The following is a 16,638-nucleotide window of genomic DNA, read 5'->3' as shown; positions in this document are numbered from 1 at the left end:
ATATATAATCCTACTTTATGCTCTTTTAGTATGTGAGCAAGGCACAATTCCCTCCCACACCCCCAAATGAGCAGTAGTGCTCTCTGATGAGATCATGTGGTGCTTTAGTAAGAGTCTGAATCGAAGATCTACATAGTAATGGTCTGTTTCTAACTTCTGGAATGTAATCAGTTAGGAGGAGAAGAGGTGATCAGTTGGGAAAGAACCAAGCGTCTGGCTCCTGAAATTGAATATTTATTAAAGTGGTACAGGACTGTGTTAAAAGGAAACAGCTCCTATGCTGTTATCAGTAAATGGAAGTGGGGCTGAGTCTCATATAGGCATATAATTTTTAGACAGGTGGGCGCCATATGGTTTCTAAGCCACAGCTTTATAAATTTATCTCTAATCATGATGGTATAAATAGATGAAATAGCAACTCTCTCACATACAGTCCATTGTTCAGGATTTATTCATCAAATCCAGTAGCATTCAAACACCCATCCCTTTCACTAGGGTTGCCACTCGCTAGGTCACCCACTCACCAGTCAGCCCATCAATCTGCAGTGTCACCACCTCACATGAGGGAGCAACTCCCTCTCCTCTGCCCTCCAGTAGTGCTGCTGCCTCCACCTGCCTGGTTTATGCAACAAGTGGTGGCTCTCCTTTCTTTCCTACTGTCTCCCACATGTACCCACCCAGGATGCAGAGCCTTCCATCAGCTACCTCCACCACAAGGAATGTGGATGAGGAGATGTTGAACCCCTGACCCATTCAGAAGCCTGTGTCCTCAATTTGGGGTCATTTTAAGGCCGCCTAGTGCAGGGAAGACCATCCCCAGACCAGAAAGTATGTGGTTGGGTAGGCAAGGACAACTAACATTTCTCTGTTTGGGGTCCCCCCCTAATTTAAGAAAAAGTTTTGGATTTTTTCCATGTTGTTTACAACCCTGATTGCCCCTCCCAGTTTGTAGAAAGATCTCCTTTCTCCGTTCGTGGCCCTAATCTGTGGATTTAATGATCTGCATCTAGGGCCGAGTTCAGAATTAGATACAACATATGTTCACTTAATATTACAACATTAGCCTGGAGAACTGCAGAAGAAATTTCTGAAAATATCTGGATTATCTGTTTGGTTTGGAATGTATGGCTGAACCCCAAATGTGTAATTCAAATTGATGAATATATAATGCCCCCTAGAGATCGGCATCCAACGATCTTCCAGTCTTATTAAGGCTGCACAAAATCCCACAAATCTGCTTGTTGCGCTTTAGACTATGTCAGCAACAAATTCTAATGTCACGGAGAATGCCCCCCCCTGGCATTAATATGACTGAATTTTACATTGTCTTCCTCTACAATGATAGCTTACTTAGGAATCTGATATGAAAATGAAAACTAATTTATTAAAAATTCAAAGGCTTTGCGGCTTTCCAAAGATCAGTCACAACATAAGGTTCCACTATTCTGCCAAGACCTCCCTACTTGTATTCTGACAACTATATAACTTGACTAGGATAAACATTATGGACACAATCCAGCCACAGTTAAACTCTTTAAATTCTATTTGTTTAAATGTTTGGTTTAAACATGTACTTAGATCCTTTCCACTGAAAACAGCAGGGTCTAAAAATGCTCCTCTTTGCCCAGATCAAACTCTCTGTATTGTGGAAACAGCAACAGAACACATCTATTGTTCTTCAAACATCTCTTTCTACCATTCTCACAGCCTTTCGCCCAAACTTATATTTATTTCTTTGATTTATGAAGGCTTCACAAACAACAAAGTACACAAGACAGCAATTAACTGACAGAAAAGGAAACATCAGCACTAGAGGGATTCACTTTTAATATGTTTACTCACATTATAATCATCCTTCCAAAGAAGGAGCAGAGGCTCTCAGAAAGACAGAATGTGAAAAGCTTTGCACAGGGGAAAATGAGTTGCATTTACTGGCATACGCAGAGCTCAGATTAATTTTTGGAGATAATACTTTGTGTCTTTCCACATGAAACTAACATCTGCAAGATGAGTTCTGCTCTGAGTCTACTCTAGCAAAGAATAAAACACATTTTAAGAGTAAACGCTAAGCCTTCTGTAATACACAATTCTTCTCTTTGGCCTCAGTCTGAAGCAGTTGCTGAATACTTCCTAGTAATGTTTTATTGTCTTGCTGAGTTCCACTGATAGTAAACTGTCTTGTAATGATTTACATCAACAAAGCTTTTTACAAACACTAATTAATCCACAAAGACTCCTGGGGAAATACTGTAGGAAACCTTCATTCCCAATGTACTGGCAAATTCAATAATTTTCAAAGGCTGCATACTGAGCTAGAAGTAGATATGAGACATTCCCTCAAGATGGTTGTTGGGGGTTTTCCGGGCTGTATTGCCGTGGTCTTGGCATTGTAGTTCCTGACGTTTCGCCAGCAGCTGTGGCTGGCATCTTCAGAGGTGTAGCACCAAAAGACAGAGATCTCTCAGTGTCACAGTGTGGAAAAGATGTAGGTCATTTGTATCTACTCAGGAGGGGTGGGGTTGAGCTGAGTCATTCTGTAAGAGTTTCCCAGGGTGTGGAATGTTAATGGCGGGAGGCTTCACTGTATCCTGAGGAGGTTCTTTTGCATATGGATTGGTGCTTGATGTGCTAATCTTCTCTGCAGGGCTATTGTCGGGTGTGGAGTGTTTTGTTGGCCTGGTGTTTTTCAGAACTGGAGCCCATGCTCTGTTCATTCTTAAGGTTTCTTCTTTCCTGTTGAAGTTTTGCTTATGCTTGTGAATTTCAATGGCTTCCCTGTGCAGTCTGACAAAGTAGTTGGAAGTGTTGTCCAGTATTTTGGTGTCCTGGAATAAGATACTGTGCCCTGTTTGAGTTAGGCTATGTTCAGCCACTGCTGATTTTTCAGGCTGTCCAAGTCTGCAGTGTCTTTCATGTTCTTTTATTCTTGTCTGGATGCTACGCTTTGTGGTCCCGATGTAAACTTGTCCACAGCTGCAGGGTATACGGTATACTCCTGCAGAGGTGAGGGGGTCTCTGCTGTCTTTTGCTGATCGTAGCATCTGTTGTATTTTTTGGGTGGGTCTGAATACTGCTTGAAGGTTATGCTTTTTCATAAGCTTTCCCATCTGATCAGTAATTCCTTTGATATATGGCAAAAACACTTTTCCTGTAGGTGACTGTTTTTCCTTGGTTGTTTGATTCATCCTGGGTTTGATTGCTCTTCGGATTTCATTTCTGGAGTAGCCATTTGCCTGAAGTGCGTGGTTTAGATGATTAATTTCCTCATTGAGAAAGCGCGGCTCACATATCCGTCTTGCTCGATCCACTAATGTTTTCATTATGCCTCTTTTCTGTCGGGGGTGGTGATTGGAGTTTTTGTGTAAGTACCGATCAGTGTGAGTTGGTTTCCTGTACACCTTGTGACCTAACTGAAAGTTTGCTTTGCGGATGACCAAGGTATCCAGGAATGAGAGTTTTCCCTCACTTTCTTTCTCCATTGTGAATTGTATGTTCAGGTGGATGTTGTTGAGATGATTCAAAAACTCCATCAATTCTTCCTCCCCATGGCTCCAAATGATGAATGTATCATCCACAAACCGGAACCATACACTGGGTTTGTGGGGTGCTGATTCTAGAGCTGTTTTTTCAAAATGTTCCATGTAGAAGTTTGCTATAACTGGGCTGAGTGGGCTCCCCATGGCCACCCCATCCATCTGTTCATAGAATTCGTTGTCCCATTGGAAGTAACTGGTTGTCAGACAATGATGGAATAAGGCTGTTACATCCTCTGGGAAAATCTGATTAATCAGTGCAATAGTGTCTTTTACTGGAACCTTGGTAAACAGGGATACAACATCAAAACTGACAAGTATGTCTTCTGGATTGAGTTTCAGAGAACTGATTTTGTTGATGAAATCTGCTGAATCTTTGATGTAAGACGAGGTTTTCCCGATGTGGTCCTGCAGGAGATCTGCCAGATGTCTAGCTAATTCATATGTTGGTGAACCAATGGCACTCACAATGGGTCGGAGTGGGACTGAATCTTTATGTATTTTGGGGAGTCCATATAGTCTAGGTGGCTGTGCTTCAGTCTTGCATAGTTTGCTGTGCGTGTCGGGATGTAGTGAGGAATTCTTGATCAGCGCATTTGTTAGCCTGGTGATTTTGCAAGTGGGATCTCGTTTTAGTCAAAGAGTAACTGTTTATAAACATGCATGTATCACGATTATACTTTACACTGACATGTCTGAGATGAACATCCATTTCTTTTAAAAAACCCTAAATATATAACACATTAGTTGTCCATTCGTGTAGTTCAGTAGACATATCTCAATGAAAAATCTTGCGTACAGATCCTGAAGGTGACCATAAATATGCTTTTGTGACTAAGTAAAGAGGATGCTCCATCCATAACATATCCCAAGATACATCACTGTTTGCTCTACAGTTTTCATGCCAAATTTCTCTCATCGACACAGTATAAGGTTTTGTACAGCTGGTCTGAATTAGGGGTGCACAAATTTCACCACGAACACATTCAACAGTGAAACCAATCATATCCAAGGTGCTGATTAGATGTGAGTAGATCATCCAATCTGTTCAGTTCGTACCAAACAGCCAACAAATGATTGCTGAACTGATCTACATCAAGTTTTCCTAAAACTGCATGCACAAAGATACTGCTGATTTAAAGTGACTGGCAGCCATTAGTGTCATTTTAAAAAAACCCACTCTAGATTAAAAACCCACTCTGTGTTTTACAAGCTGTGTTTGGGGAAGGATGAAACACCGCAAAGTTAAAGAAGCCTCTAATCAGCAGGCATTCACTTTGTGAAAACACGCATGCGCAAAAAACCAATTGTGCTATATGGTTAGGAAGGAAGCATCAACTGTCAAAAATCTCGTCCCTGTTTGCCACTAGTGAACGGGATGCACGCTGAACCAGCAGATATTCAAGCATCTCTAATTTGGACAGAAGTCCTGTCCTTTCTGCTTCAATATCAGAGTGGGGTTTTTTTCACATTTATTTTTAGCAGTGAATATGAGCCACTGCAACTCATAAACTTCTTCATGCAGACACCTTGTTAATTTCGCCTGCTAATTTATTTTGGTAGAAGCTAAACCACGATTCTGGAACCTAGCCACTTTACAATTTGTCTCAAGGTTCTACCACTCCCCTTTTGGATGTAATTATATAACATTAATATTTTTGTTGTTTTTCAAAAAAACCTGAACAAAACCATTGAGCGTACAATTTTGGAGGGAAAGAGAGTTTGAAGATTCATGAGGAGCAAAAGTGAAATGAAAGTCAACAGGAGTGGGAAGGGCTAGAGTAGATTTTAAAAAGTAAGGCCAAGGGAGGCTTAGCAGAGCCTGGAGCATTTAGAAGAACTCATTCATAGCTATGGAACTCGATGTAGTCATCTGAACAGGGCTTTCTGCAGAAACCACCCTGCAGTTGGACAAAATCAACAGCTTCCCGTATATATGCTGGCACCCTCCTGGCTTTCTGCAAACTATACAAAACTGAATTATTCAGAAGGGCTTTCTAACTAGATTACAGAGCTGTGTCATATAAGAAATAGCTCAGAGAGATGTCTTGACAGGGACTACAGACTACACCTTTGGGTACTGTCTGCTGATGTAGATAAACTCCTACTGGGGAGTTTCCACATTGCTAAACATGTCACGTTAACGAGTTACACTGCATTTCAGAAAGATTTCATCTCTGTTCTTGGCTTTATGTTTGTATCTGCTCATTGACTGTCGTAACTGTTGTCCGTTATTGTATTTTGCTCAATGAATGTCCTAGCTGTTGCTTATATTTTATTTCACTTGTACAGTGTAATCTGCCTTGGATTTCAAAAAGAAAGGCAAGTTATACATACATACATACATACATACATACATACATACATACATACATACATACATACATACATACATACATACATACCCTGGTATCTGAGAGTCTCTCTACATGTTACTAAGTACCTAGGGACACTCAAGTGAACCTCATGTGTTCCCCCCTCCAACTTTCCATGCACTCGATCACACAGTCACACTTCAATTTGCTCCACCTCAGGAGTTTGATATCAGTTCCTCCTCAACTGCTAAAATATCCATTTCCCCCACATCCATTCATTGAAATGAGAAACCAACCAATGAGAAGGGGTGGAATGCTGAGCCAGGGACAGCTGGAGTCCACTAGAGAGAGTGAGAGATTGAGAGAAGGGTTTTTGGGACACTGCTAAGAAAAGGCAGCGGAGATATTTGCTGGTTGTTTACAAACCTTGTCTGTTACAACGAAACATTCCCTGTTTAACCCCAGAATACTTACATTCACTCCTATGTTCCATCTTGTAAATAAAGTTTCTTTTTGTTTTGTTTAACCCTGGTTGGCTTGAAGTCATCAGGTGAGGGGGAAATGTCACACCAAGAAACCTCAAATGCTCTATTCGTGTTAAATGGGCCAAGTTTAAGTAAATGGTAGCAGAGTATATAGGGAAAATAAACTCGAAGTTCCCTTTCCTCAAGAGCCCAGGGCAGTAGTTGGGTGATGGGAGGTAAATACAAGCAACAGGCTGCCTGTCTGGTGGAGCCTCTGAGTGAGGAGGGGACCCTATGAAAATTTGGGTCAGGGATCTCTGCCTGCTAAATTGGAGGTAGTTACTGTAGTTACTGTCCTTTACTGCCAGGGAAGCCCCCAAACCTCTGAAGGGGGATTTAGGGTGGGTGGAAAGGCCAGGTCTGCCATAGCATGTTACTATGGACGATATTTAAAATAAGAAGAAAATTCAGAGATCACTGCGAATCTGCAATAAACTTAAACTTATGCACAGATTACTCTCCCATAGTTTCGAGTTCCTTTCATCCACAACTAAATAGGGATGGAAGTGTTTGATTATTTAAAATATGGGAATACTTGAGATTTAACAACTATTCAGTGCCAATCTAAGCAAAGCTCTAAGACCATGGACTTCAATGGATTTGTAAGAATGTCTCTCTGTTTAGGATTGTACTATTAAGTAAAATAAATAAAGCTGCAGCTGGCTTATTCAGCATTTTTACCAAATGCAGTGGCTTTTGCCTATGTGAGATTCCTTTTACACTGGAACGCAGTAATCTGCGAATATCTGTTCCCTCAAGAAGCACCAGGAAAGTAAAACAATCTACCCTGCTTTTCAATCACTAAGGACCCCCAAAGTATCTTATTTTTTTACAAATATGTTCTATGTTCTTTATGCGCATTCCCCATTTTTAAATAGGATCTGATATAACCATGAAAGTAAATGGATTGTTTTTTATAACATTGAATGTTCAAGGTAGGTCAGCTCCTTTATACTAATCACCTTAATTCCTCTTAAATCTGATTTTAAAATTCTTAAAGAGGGGGTGGCCATATTTCCAGTAATTATCTAGTAACATTTTTTTGTTTGTTTGTTTGTTTACATTATTTATAGTCCACCTTTCTCACTGAGAGTCAAGGCAGATTACGTAATGTAAAATTCATAACTGCCAATACGGTGTATTGTTGAAGGCTTTCACGGCCGGAGAACGATGGTTGTTGGGGGTTTTCCGGGCTGTATTGCCGTGGTCTTGGCATTGTAGTTCCTGACGTTTCGCCAGCAGCTGTGGCTGGCATCTTCAGAGGTGTAGCACCAAAAGACAGAGATCTCTCAGTGTCACAGTGTGGAAAAGATGTAGGTCATTTGTATCTACTCAGGAGGGGTGGGGTTGAGCTGAGTCATTCTGTAAGAGTTTCCCAGGGTGTGGAATGCTAATGGCGGGAGGCTTCACTGTATCCTGAGGAGGTTCTTTTGCATATGGATTGGTGCTTGATGTGCTAATCTTCTCTGCAGGGCTATTGTCGGGTGTGGAGTGTTTTGTTGGCCTGGTGTTTTTCAGAACTGGAGCCCATGCTCTGTTCATTCTTAAGGTTTCTTCTTTCCTGTTGAAGTTTTGCTTATGCTTGTGAATTTCAATGGCTTCCCTGTGCAGTCTGACAAAGTAGTTGGAAGTGTTGTCCAGTATTTTGGTGTCCTGGAATAAGATACTGTGCCCTGTTTGAGTTAGGCTATGTTCAGCCACTGCTGCTTTTCTTTCTGTGGCAAGGATGAGGAAGTCTATGTCAAAAACTGAGAAAGCACAACATGTTCAAGACAACCTAATGCACAAGCAGAGGAAAAGCTGTACAAAGAGGAAGAGGCATCACATGGTTTGCACACACAGAGACCTATGTTTAATTTCAAGTGTATCCGCTTGAGCTAAAAAGGATTGCAGATAAAAGGAGTGCAAAAGACTCTCCCCTGAAGCACTGGAGGGTAGCTGCTAGGGGTGTGCACTGAAAAAAAAAATTTTTTTTTTCAATCCCAATCCAGGTTTTAGGGATTCCCTAAAAATTCGGTATCCCTGAAATCTGGGTCAGATTCTCAGTAGGATTACAGAATCCCAAATTTATCCATCCATTATTCCCTATGGGGGGAAACTATCCAGGGGACTGAGGGTGCATTTTCAGAGCAAACTCCAACAAATTTGCAGGGAACCTACTCTTTCCTGTCCACTAAAGACACCTCCCCTCCAAGTTTCAGGAAGATTGGATCTAGGGTCCAACTCTGTGGGCCCCTAAACAAGGTGCCCCCCCACTCTCCATTGTTTCCTATGGGGGAAACATTTCCAAGGCTTTCCAGACAAAGAAACCTTAAGCAAAGGCAATCCCTGGCCAAAAGCTGGGACACTGAGAGATCTCTGTCTTTTGGTGCTACACCTCTGAAGATGCCAGCCACAGCTGCTGGCGAAACGTCAGGAACTACAATGCCAAGACCACGGCAATACAGCCCGGAAAACCCACAACAACCATCGTTCTCCGGCCGTGAAAGCCTTCGACAATACACCAAGGTAATTCTGTTTGCAGGATAAAAAAATTGTGGTAATTCATATGATGGTAATCTGCAAGACTGATTTATGCCAAATACTGTAGAAAGGAATAATGTTTCATCTGTGAAGGAATCATCAACCAAGTTATAGGATTTAGCAGTTTTACATAAAATAAATAACTAAATAGCATATTATTTAACACAGTTTTAAGGTATTTTGTTCTCTTTGTATTGTTTCAAGTTTTTCTTTCATTTACCATTTTGTATACAGAATTATCAATAAAAGTGTTTTTAAAAAAGGAAGGCACATGAAAAATGTCTATGGACTACTCTTCAAGATTACCTCCTTTCAGTTAAAAAAAATCCCAAGATAACCCCCAGATATAGACTCTTTAACAGGGTGACACGCACAGATATCTCTCTCTCTCCTCTCTCTCCCCATACTCACACATAGTTAATTCTTCTAATATGTTATCTATTCAAAATACTTTTAACAACGAAACTGATTAAATCAAAAGTATGCAGATAACATCACGTCATTAAGAATAAAGTACAGGTAGTTGGCTGCCCACCATTGACCAGATGGCATCTGACCAGTAGCACTATTTATGTCAACAGCAATCTCTCCAAATATAGAAGAGTAAGCAACGAACAGATTACAGTTTTAAAAATTGCAACCTTGACTAAATCCTTCTCAGGAAAAGATGCAGTTCATGTGGCTGTTAAATTTTTACATACGGTTCCTGCTAATGCCCAAATAGTAAAGAATCCAGTAGCACCCTGAAGACTAACCAACTTTATTGTAGCATAAGTTTTCGAGAGCCACAACTCTCTTCGACAGATTGGAAAAGGAAGTTTGGGAGGGATTAAAATTTAAAGTATGATGTTTGTTAAAATAAAATAGGTGTTGTAGAGAAAAATGGTATTATCGTTTTCTGCTATTTATAATTTCTGACTTTCTTTTTCTTTTTGTATACTTCCATTATTTCTTTCTTTTATTTCTTTGCCCTTTTTATTGGGCTTTTAACTCTATTAATAAAATAAAAATTTCTACTAAAAAAAAAAAGAATCTGGGTGAATCTGGGTACACTGGGTGATTCCAGTGTACGAGGTTAGATTTTTGGTATCAAGAGCCATCTTATCTCAGTTCTTACCTTCTGTAGTCCCTGAAGCAGCACCTCCTGGCTCCTGAACTTCTCTCTCAGTTTGTGTCTCTGCATTTTGCAGCTGAGGAGCCAGAGTCTGGGTGCCCTGTGATGTAACAGAGGTGGTTGGGTTACGAGGCTGCAGGCCTATGGCGTTCATTAGGCCCATATCCCTATCTGTCCTCCACGTGACTCGGCTAGTTCTGAAGTGACAGAAAGAGAGACAAATATATCAGAACATTAAAAGGCAAGACCACCACACTCTCCATGTTCCTAGAAATAAGCTTATTTTATTATTTTTACTTTTCTATCTCTATATTTGATTTTGAATAAAGGCATCTGCATTAGTCTTGCAGCTCCTGTCACTGACACTGTTAATCCCATAGTTGTTTTAAGCTGTAACTAATCCATTATTTTCACAGCACTTTCATTACCATCATAAATGTAATTTATGTAATGTATGTAATTTTTTCATACACACACCAATAAATGGCTTCCAAATGATTATGATAAGCTGGAAGGACAGCTGGAAAGACCATGGTTGATGGATGTATTTTGACCTGCCCTACTGGATTGACCAAATATAACCACTGGAACTGTGCCAGCTGTTGTTAGCCAATTGTGGCAACAGGGGTGGGGGATAAATTTAAATACTCAGAGCTGTTGTCAAAAGAGAAAGTGAGAGGGAAACACAATAATAATTCAAGACCATCCCTTGCAAACTCAAGAGGAACAAGTTTACAACCTGCAGCCCTGACTAGTTGTCTCCACATCATCCAAGAAACTTACCCAGGCCGTTCAGTGCTCCTGCTGTTGGAATGCACAGTGAAGACGGTCTCATTCAACTGGTCCCAGTAATACTCAACTCCAGAGTTTAAGGCCCTAAAAAGGGAGGGAGAAATATAGTAAGAGGTCTTTGTGCTTAAGTCCTCTGCAGGCAGTCTTGCCAATACTTATACCTGGAGTGTTACCCAGTACACCAAATCCACCTTTGCAAAGTAACGAGTGCCAAAACTTGCTGCAAGTATTGCCAGTTCTTGAGTTATATAACCAGAGCTATCCCTGCAATAGATATTCTGCTTCTGCATACTTTTAAGCTTTTAAAAAACATAGGGCCCAAATTACATCAGCCTTTACAAACACCAGCTCCCACTTTATGAGATACTGCAGAACCAGCACAGAGATCATATTTTTAACTTTTTGTTTATTTACATTATTTATTGTTCACCTTTCTCACAAAGAGTCAAAGCGTATTACACAGTGTAACTCAAGGATCTGGGCAGCTCTGCATTACAGTTGCACACCCCTGTACCTATATGTACATGCATATGTGAGTGACACATACAGCTTTACTGTAGCTTCCCTCATGCCATATTGCATTTTGTTTGGAAGTGTCTCCAAATTTTCAGTAGAAAGTTCTCAGGTGGGGGGGAAGAAGGTGGGAAATACTTGCTCTCACAAATTCCTTCCATTAGTTGTAGTTAAGATTATTTGGGGTATAAAAGTTACAAAACATTTTATTTTGCTAATGCAGTGCTAACAATAATTTCTATGCAATTGTTAATTGCCACATAAAACATTAGCTTATCATTACTGGAACATTTCTTTTGTCACCAAAACACACACTATAGGGAGGGAAAGATGTATATGGTAGGAGTATTGTGCCTCTGAGTGATATTGAAAATATAACTGTACCCTAACCATGCTAGATGTAGTCAAACTAGCTCAGGAATGTTGGAATCAACTACATGAGACCAATTAGGTCTTTGGGCATAACATACCTTATGTCTGACCAGAAAGCGATACATATGCCTACTCTCTCCCAGCCTGTAGGTAGCTTTGAACTTGCTCAGGGACAAGGCAAGAGGCATATTTTCAGAAAGCTTTGATACATACCATACATAATGTTCAATATTTTGCTACTCATAACTTAGATGTATCAGTTCATAATACTTCCAGCAGAATACAAAAGTGGCTTAAATCCACCTGAGTCTCAAACCTGACAAAGAGATAGGAAATGTGCGCCCAAGGCAGCAAAAACAACAACAACAGAGTTTATGAACAGTTGATATGATATTGCTGCCACTTTAAATCAACCCATTTAATTGCTGAAAATGATGTGGTCAGTGTTCCTGTTCTGTGACTCTCCGGCTTGAATGGCCTTATTTGTACCAATCTCCACAAATGTCAAAAAGCTGCATGTTGAGTATGATCTGTTCTGGTACATACAATTGTTGCTGAGAGCAAAGGAGCTGTACAATCCATTTGCTTGTCTGACAGAGGTCTAATTTAACCCTTTATATACACCCCACATTCTGGGCCTACTCTAATCCTCTCTATAGGCACATAGAATGGAGAAAGAGTTTACAGAAGTATGTGAAAGACCTTTGTCCAGGACTTAAGCCATGCTTGCATACTTTCCATTGTTTACATTACAAATTAAGGTGCATGCAAGTGCCACTGTACAAAGCTCTGGATGAACATGTGTCTTTGCACAAAAATGAACATGACACACTACAGTGACATTAGTGCTTGAAATATTATGATTTTCTAACAAATGAATAAGTTTGCAAACAGTGTATAGATCACCACATGTGATCTAATTAAACAAGTGTTTATTTTGCCTTATATGGATGTGGCATATATATATATATATAAAAAAATACAAAACCACAGCATGTCAATACACAGTGAAATGTAACTTTTCTAAATGAGGAAGAAATATACCTTTGAACTTCGCCACCATTAGGTACAAATATTAATATTCTTATACTGTAGAAGCAGTAGTTACAATGAATCTTATAATAAAAATTCCTCAGCTAAGAAAGGAAGCTTTCATTCATCATTATGAAACTTCTGTCTTTATATTCAGCTGGCATACTTGCTGTCTCAGTGAAGCAAGCATAGCACCAAGGTGATTTGGCAGGTTACTAGGAATAGATTGCCATCTGTCAGTTAAATCTCAGTACGATATAAATCAAAATCCCTCTGTTTTTTTGGTAATTTCATTCAGAATAAATTATGATGAACTAAAAAAGTAAGTGTTTTTGGTAGCAGATCAGTTCTTGTACCTCTTTTTGTTTCTGATGTTGAGCTACAGCTCCCGCAGGTCTTCCAGCAGACCTTTCAGATTTCAGAAACAAGCTGCACTCTTGGGCATTCTTAACACTATATAATACTGACAGTATTGCAGATTTAAACTCCTGGATCTATTTGAACTAGTATTTCCCACTAAAGAACAGAGTAGGAAGAATAAAGGAGAAGTAAATACAGATTGCCCATAGCTGAAGGTGGGTGATTTGCAACTAACAGTGAAATCCTAAGCAGTTACTCCAGTCTAAAACCATTTAAATCAATGGGCTTAGACTGGAGTAACTTTGCCTAGGATTGCTCCATCTGTTAAAAAGTAGGAAGAGCTCAGAGAAATTGTTCATCTTGGTTTCTGTAAACTGTAGAATTTTAAGGCATTTCACTCTATTCCCCAACTCTTTTCTAATATTTTATTAGAATATTTTATTAGAATGTGCAAACAACTTGAACTGAGATGGAATGGGGAAAGTGACCAGTTTTGCTGCTGGCAAAAAGCCTTCCCATTTTTTGTCAAAAGTGAGCAGAACTGATTGCTATTGCGTAGAAATTGCACGCATCCCACTGGGAGTCACAGTTGGTCAGGAAGTGGAGAGTAAAGGTGACAGGGCAGTGAGGCAGATGAAGAAGCACCTGTAGTACCTGGTGGTCCAGGTAGCAACTATCCTCCTCTCAACCTAATTCTCATTCCTCAATGTTAACCTACCACTCCTTCTGTCTCTTATAATAAATTCAAATGATTTATATTGCAAGCCCTTTTGGGACACAAATGTATACTGCTCAGTGCCCATGAGATAAGAGTTTGGTACTAAACAAACAAATCCATGGAGCCAACACATTTTTTACGTGTGGAAATTAATTACTGGCTGCTTTAGAAACCAACCTTAGCAGAAAAGCCGTCATTAAATGTAATTAATAATTCTTAAAATTTTAAAAAATGTATTAGTACAAAAACATAGAAAAATGTAATTACTACATAAATACACTTGAACATCCATAGATGAAGAATCAAGACAAGGTCAGAAAAAAAACTGCGTGGAAAAGAAAGACTTTGCCTAAGGAGGGACATAAATCTGACATGCAGCCATTTCAACAGTCTTGAGAACTTGTGTGATGCAGGCCTCATTCTCGCTGTGATGGTAAACATGCATTTGGGCTGTACTAAAGCAAATTAAAGATGAAAATGATATGATGGAATATGCCTCTTTAAAAAAAAAATTCCATGCTCAAAAGAAACACGTGGATGCTAGGGAGATGAGGTTAATCACCTCAAGTGAGAATAAGGCCTGGAAACCCATCACAATCATATAATAATTTGAGGATGTTAAAATAGTAATAAGACTACCCATTGCCTTTGGACTTGTGTCCTCTCACAAGTATAAGAACACTAAAAAGGAAATGTTAAAAATACATTCTTTCTAATGTTTACCAGGAACTTATCAGGGGTCCAAAACTTTTTTGAGCCTGCAAGCACCTTTAGAATTTTGTGAGGGAGTGGTGACTGTCACCTAAAATGGCTGCTGCAGAAGGCACAGCCAAACTCAAAATGGTTGCTGCAGGAGGTAGAGCCAACACAATAGCTCTCTCCCCTCTCTGCAAAAGAATTGCAGAAGGGGAATAAAAAGAAATGAAGGAAAGCCCAAGGGGAGGAGGAGGAAGAAAGATAAATGAGAATAAAAAGAAAGCCTGGAGGGAGGATGAAACCAAATGCCCCTGGAGGGGGAATGAAACCAAATGCCCAAGTGATGACCAGTCCTCTAGATCCTCCAGTGGCTATGGCTGCTATTGCAGCTGAGGAAAGCCAATAACAAGCCTTGCAATGGCCCTCCCACTTTTGGAAAAGCTCAGCAGATGAAGGGGAAGTATTAGTTGGTCCTAGGGTTGCCAGGCCCTCTCAATCTCCCAGAGGGGGATTTGGGGCCTGGCTCCTACCTCTCTGCCGAGGGGGGTGCACGCATGAGAACGAGCTCCCGCAAAGCAGGATGACGTCATTTCCTGGAAGTGATGTCATCACGCAGCCCCCCCCCCCCCCGAGCGTCCATGCTCTGCAGGGGCTCGTGTTGGAGGCTGCTGTGGAGCGCAGGAACGCTCCTGCGCTTCACAATGGCCTAAAATGCGTCCGCAGATCGGGCTCGTTTTGAGGCTCTGTGGAGCACAGGAGCATTCCTGCACTCCGCAGCGCCTCAAAATGGGTGTGTTTTGGCACGGATTGGGCCTGTCTTGAGCCACTGTGGAGCACGGGAGCACTCCTGCACGCTGAAGTGTCCCAAAATGGGCCCAATCCGTGCCAAAACGGGCCTGATTCGTGGCTGTTAACTAATAACTAATGTTGGAGCCCAGAACTGTGATTATCCATGCTGATCCAATAGTTTCCAGTGTATGTTCTAAATTACTTTAAAAAAAGGAAAGCAACACCATCCTAATGCTATTATTTGCTTTTCGCTCACTTTCCAAGAAAATGTTTAACCCTCTCCACAAATTTTCAGCACTGAGGGGGGAGGGGGAGCAGAGGAACCCAAACCTATCCAGTCCTGGTGCAACAAGAGAGATTCCTGGAACTGTCATATAAAGAAACAACCTCTTGAATCTGAGTAAAGTAACAGGTCACATGCAGGTATTGCTGCTATGCATTTCCTTGGGGGGGACAGGTGCTTGAGATGTTGAGTAGAATCAGTGGCAGGGATTTGAGAGCAGAAGATGGATTAAAAATGTGTCCATGGGAATAGCGGGTTTCCATGTGAGACAAACAATCTCTGTAGGACAATATCTAATATATCTCCATTCATCCTGAATAGGGTGGATAAGAGAAACCTTCATATCTTAGACCCAGTTCACACACATAGGAGCACTATGTACAAAACTGCACAATGAGATGGCAATTTCCTGAGGCAGCAGAATGGACCGCACCACTTCAAACTTCAGATGGCAAGTTGCAACTTTGAATGTTCCTTCATGTAAAAGCCTTATTCAAGCTAGAAAACTAGCATAGCAGGCTTAATATGCTGTTTGTAGTTTTTCATATAGGGAAGCATTCCAAAATGTGATCACACACAAACCTTCACCTGTGGCCTGAAGCAATGTGATCCATTCTACTGCCCCAGGTCTCTGCCACCTCATTCTCCTGCATGTCTGATGGAGACCTTTGAATGTTAGGGACTCAGTTTACATCTCTTAAAGGCTTCACAATGGTAGATGTCATGTTGCCCTCCCCAGGAAGGTTCTGTAAGAATCTAGGAATGGGAACACCAGGTGAAGAAAACTGAAAGCCTATATTGCAGCTGGAGTATTTGTTTTAGGGAAAAGGCCAACACTGTTAAAATAATTGGCTCAGCAGCAACTGACTGCACAAACATACATTCTAACTGAACAAATAGTATTACAGAGGGGAAAATTCAAATTCAGACTGCTTTAAGACCACCACAACAGGTCTAGGAGAACAGGTAATTAATGACATTTTAGGGTCTTAATGGCGGCATACTGTATCTGCTCATTAAGAGGGGTTTTAAACCAAATATATTATCTTGAATCAAACGTAGCAAACAAGGAAA

The 16,638-nt window shown here is 40.6% G+C and overlaps 1 protein-coding gene across 1 annotated transcript in view; it reads right to left on the bottom strand.

Annotated features, from left to right (window-relative positions):
* Window positions 1-16,638, bottom strand: part of AMBRA1 (autophagy and beclin 1 regulator 1) — a 405,622-nt gene that overhangs the window by 26,912 nt on the left and 362,072 nt on the right. The window contains exons 17-18 of the mRNA XM_054971604.1: window positions 10,793-10,885; window positions 10,013-10,206 (exon numbers count right to left, since the gene is read on the bottom strand). Coding sequence (XP_054827579.1) covers window positions 10,013-10,206; window positions 10,793-10,885 — 287 coding nt within the window. The remainder of the gene's footprint in view (window positions 1-10,012; window positions 10,207-10,792; window positions 10,886-16,638) is intronic.

This window comes from Eublepharis macularius, chromosome 2 (assembly GCF_028583425.1).
Source record: "Eublepharis macularius isolate TG4126 chromosome 2, MPM_Emac_v1.0, whole genome shotgun sequence".
Classification (NCBI taxonomy): Eukaryota; Metazoa; Chordata; class Lepidosauria; order Squamata; family Eublepharidae; genus Eublepharis; species Eublepharis macularius.
The sequence above is the reverse complement of the archived record's forward strand: the minus strand, read 5'-3'. Positions and strand labels throughout refer to the sequence as shown.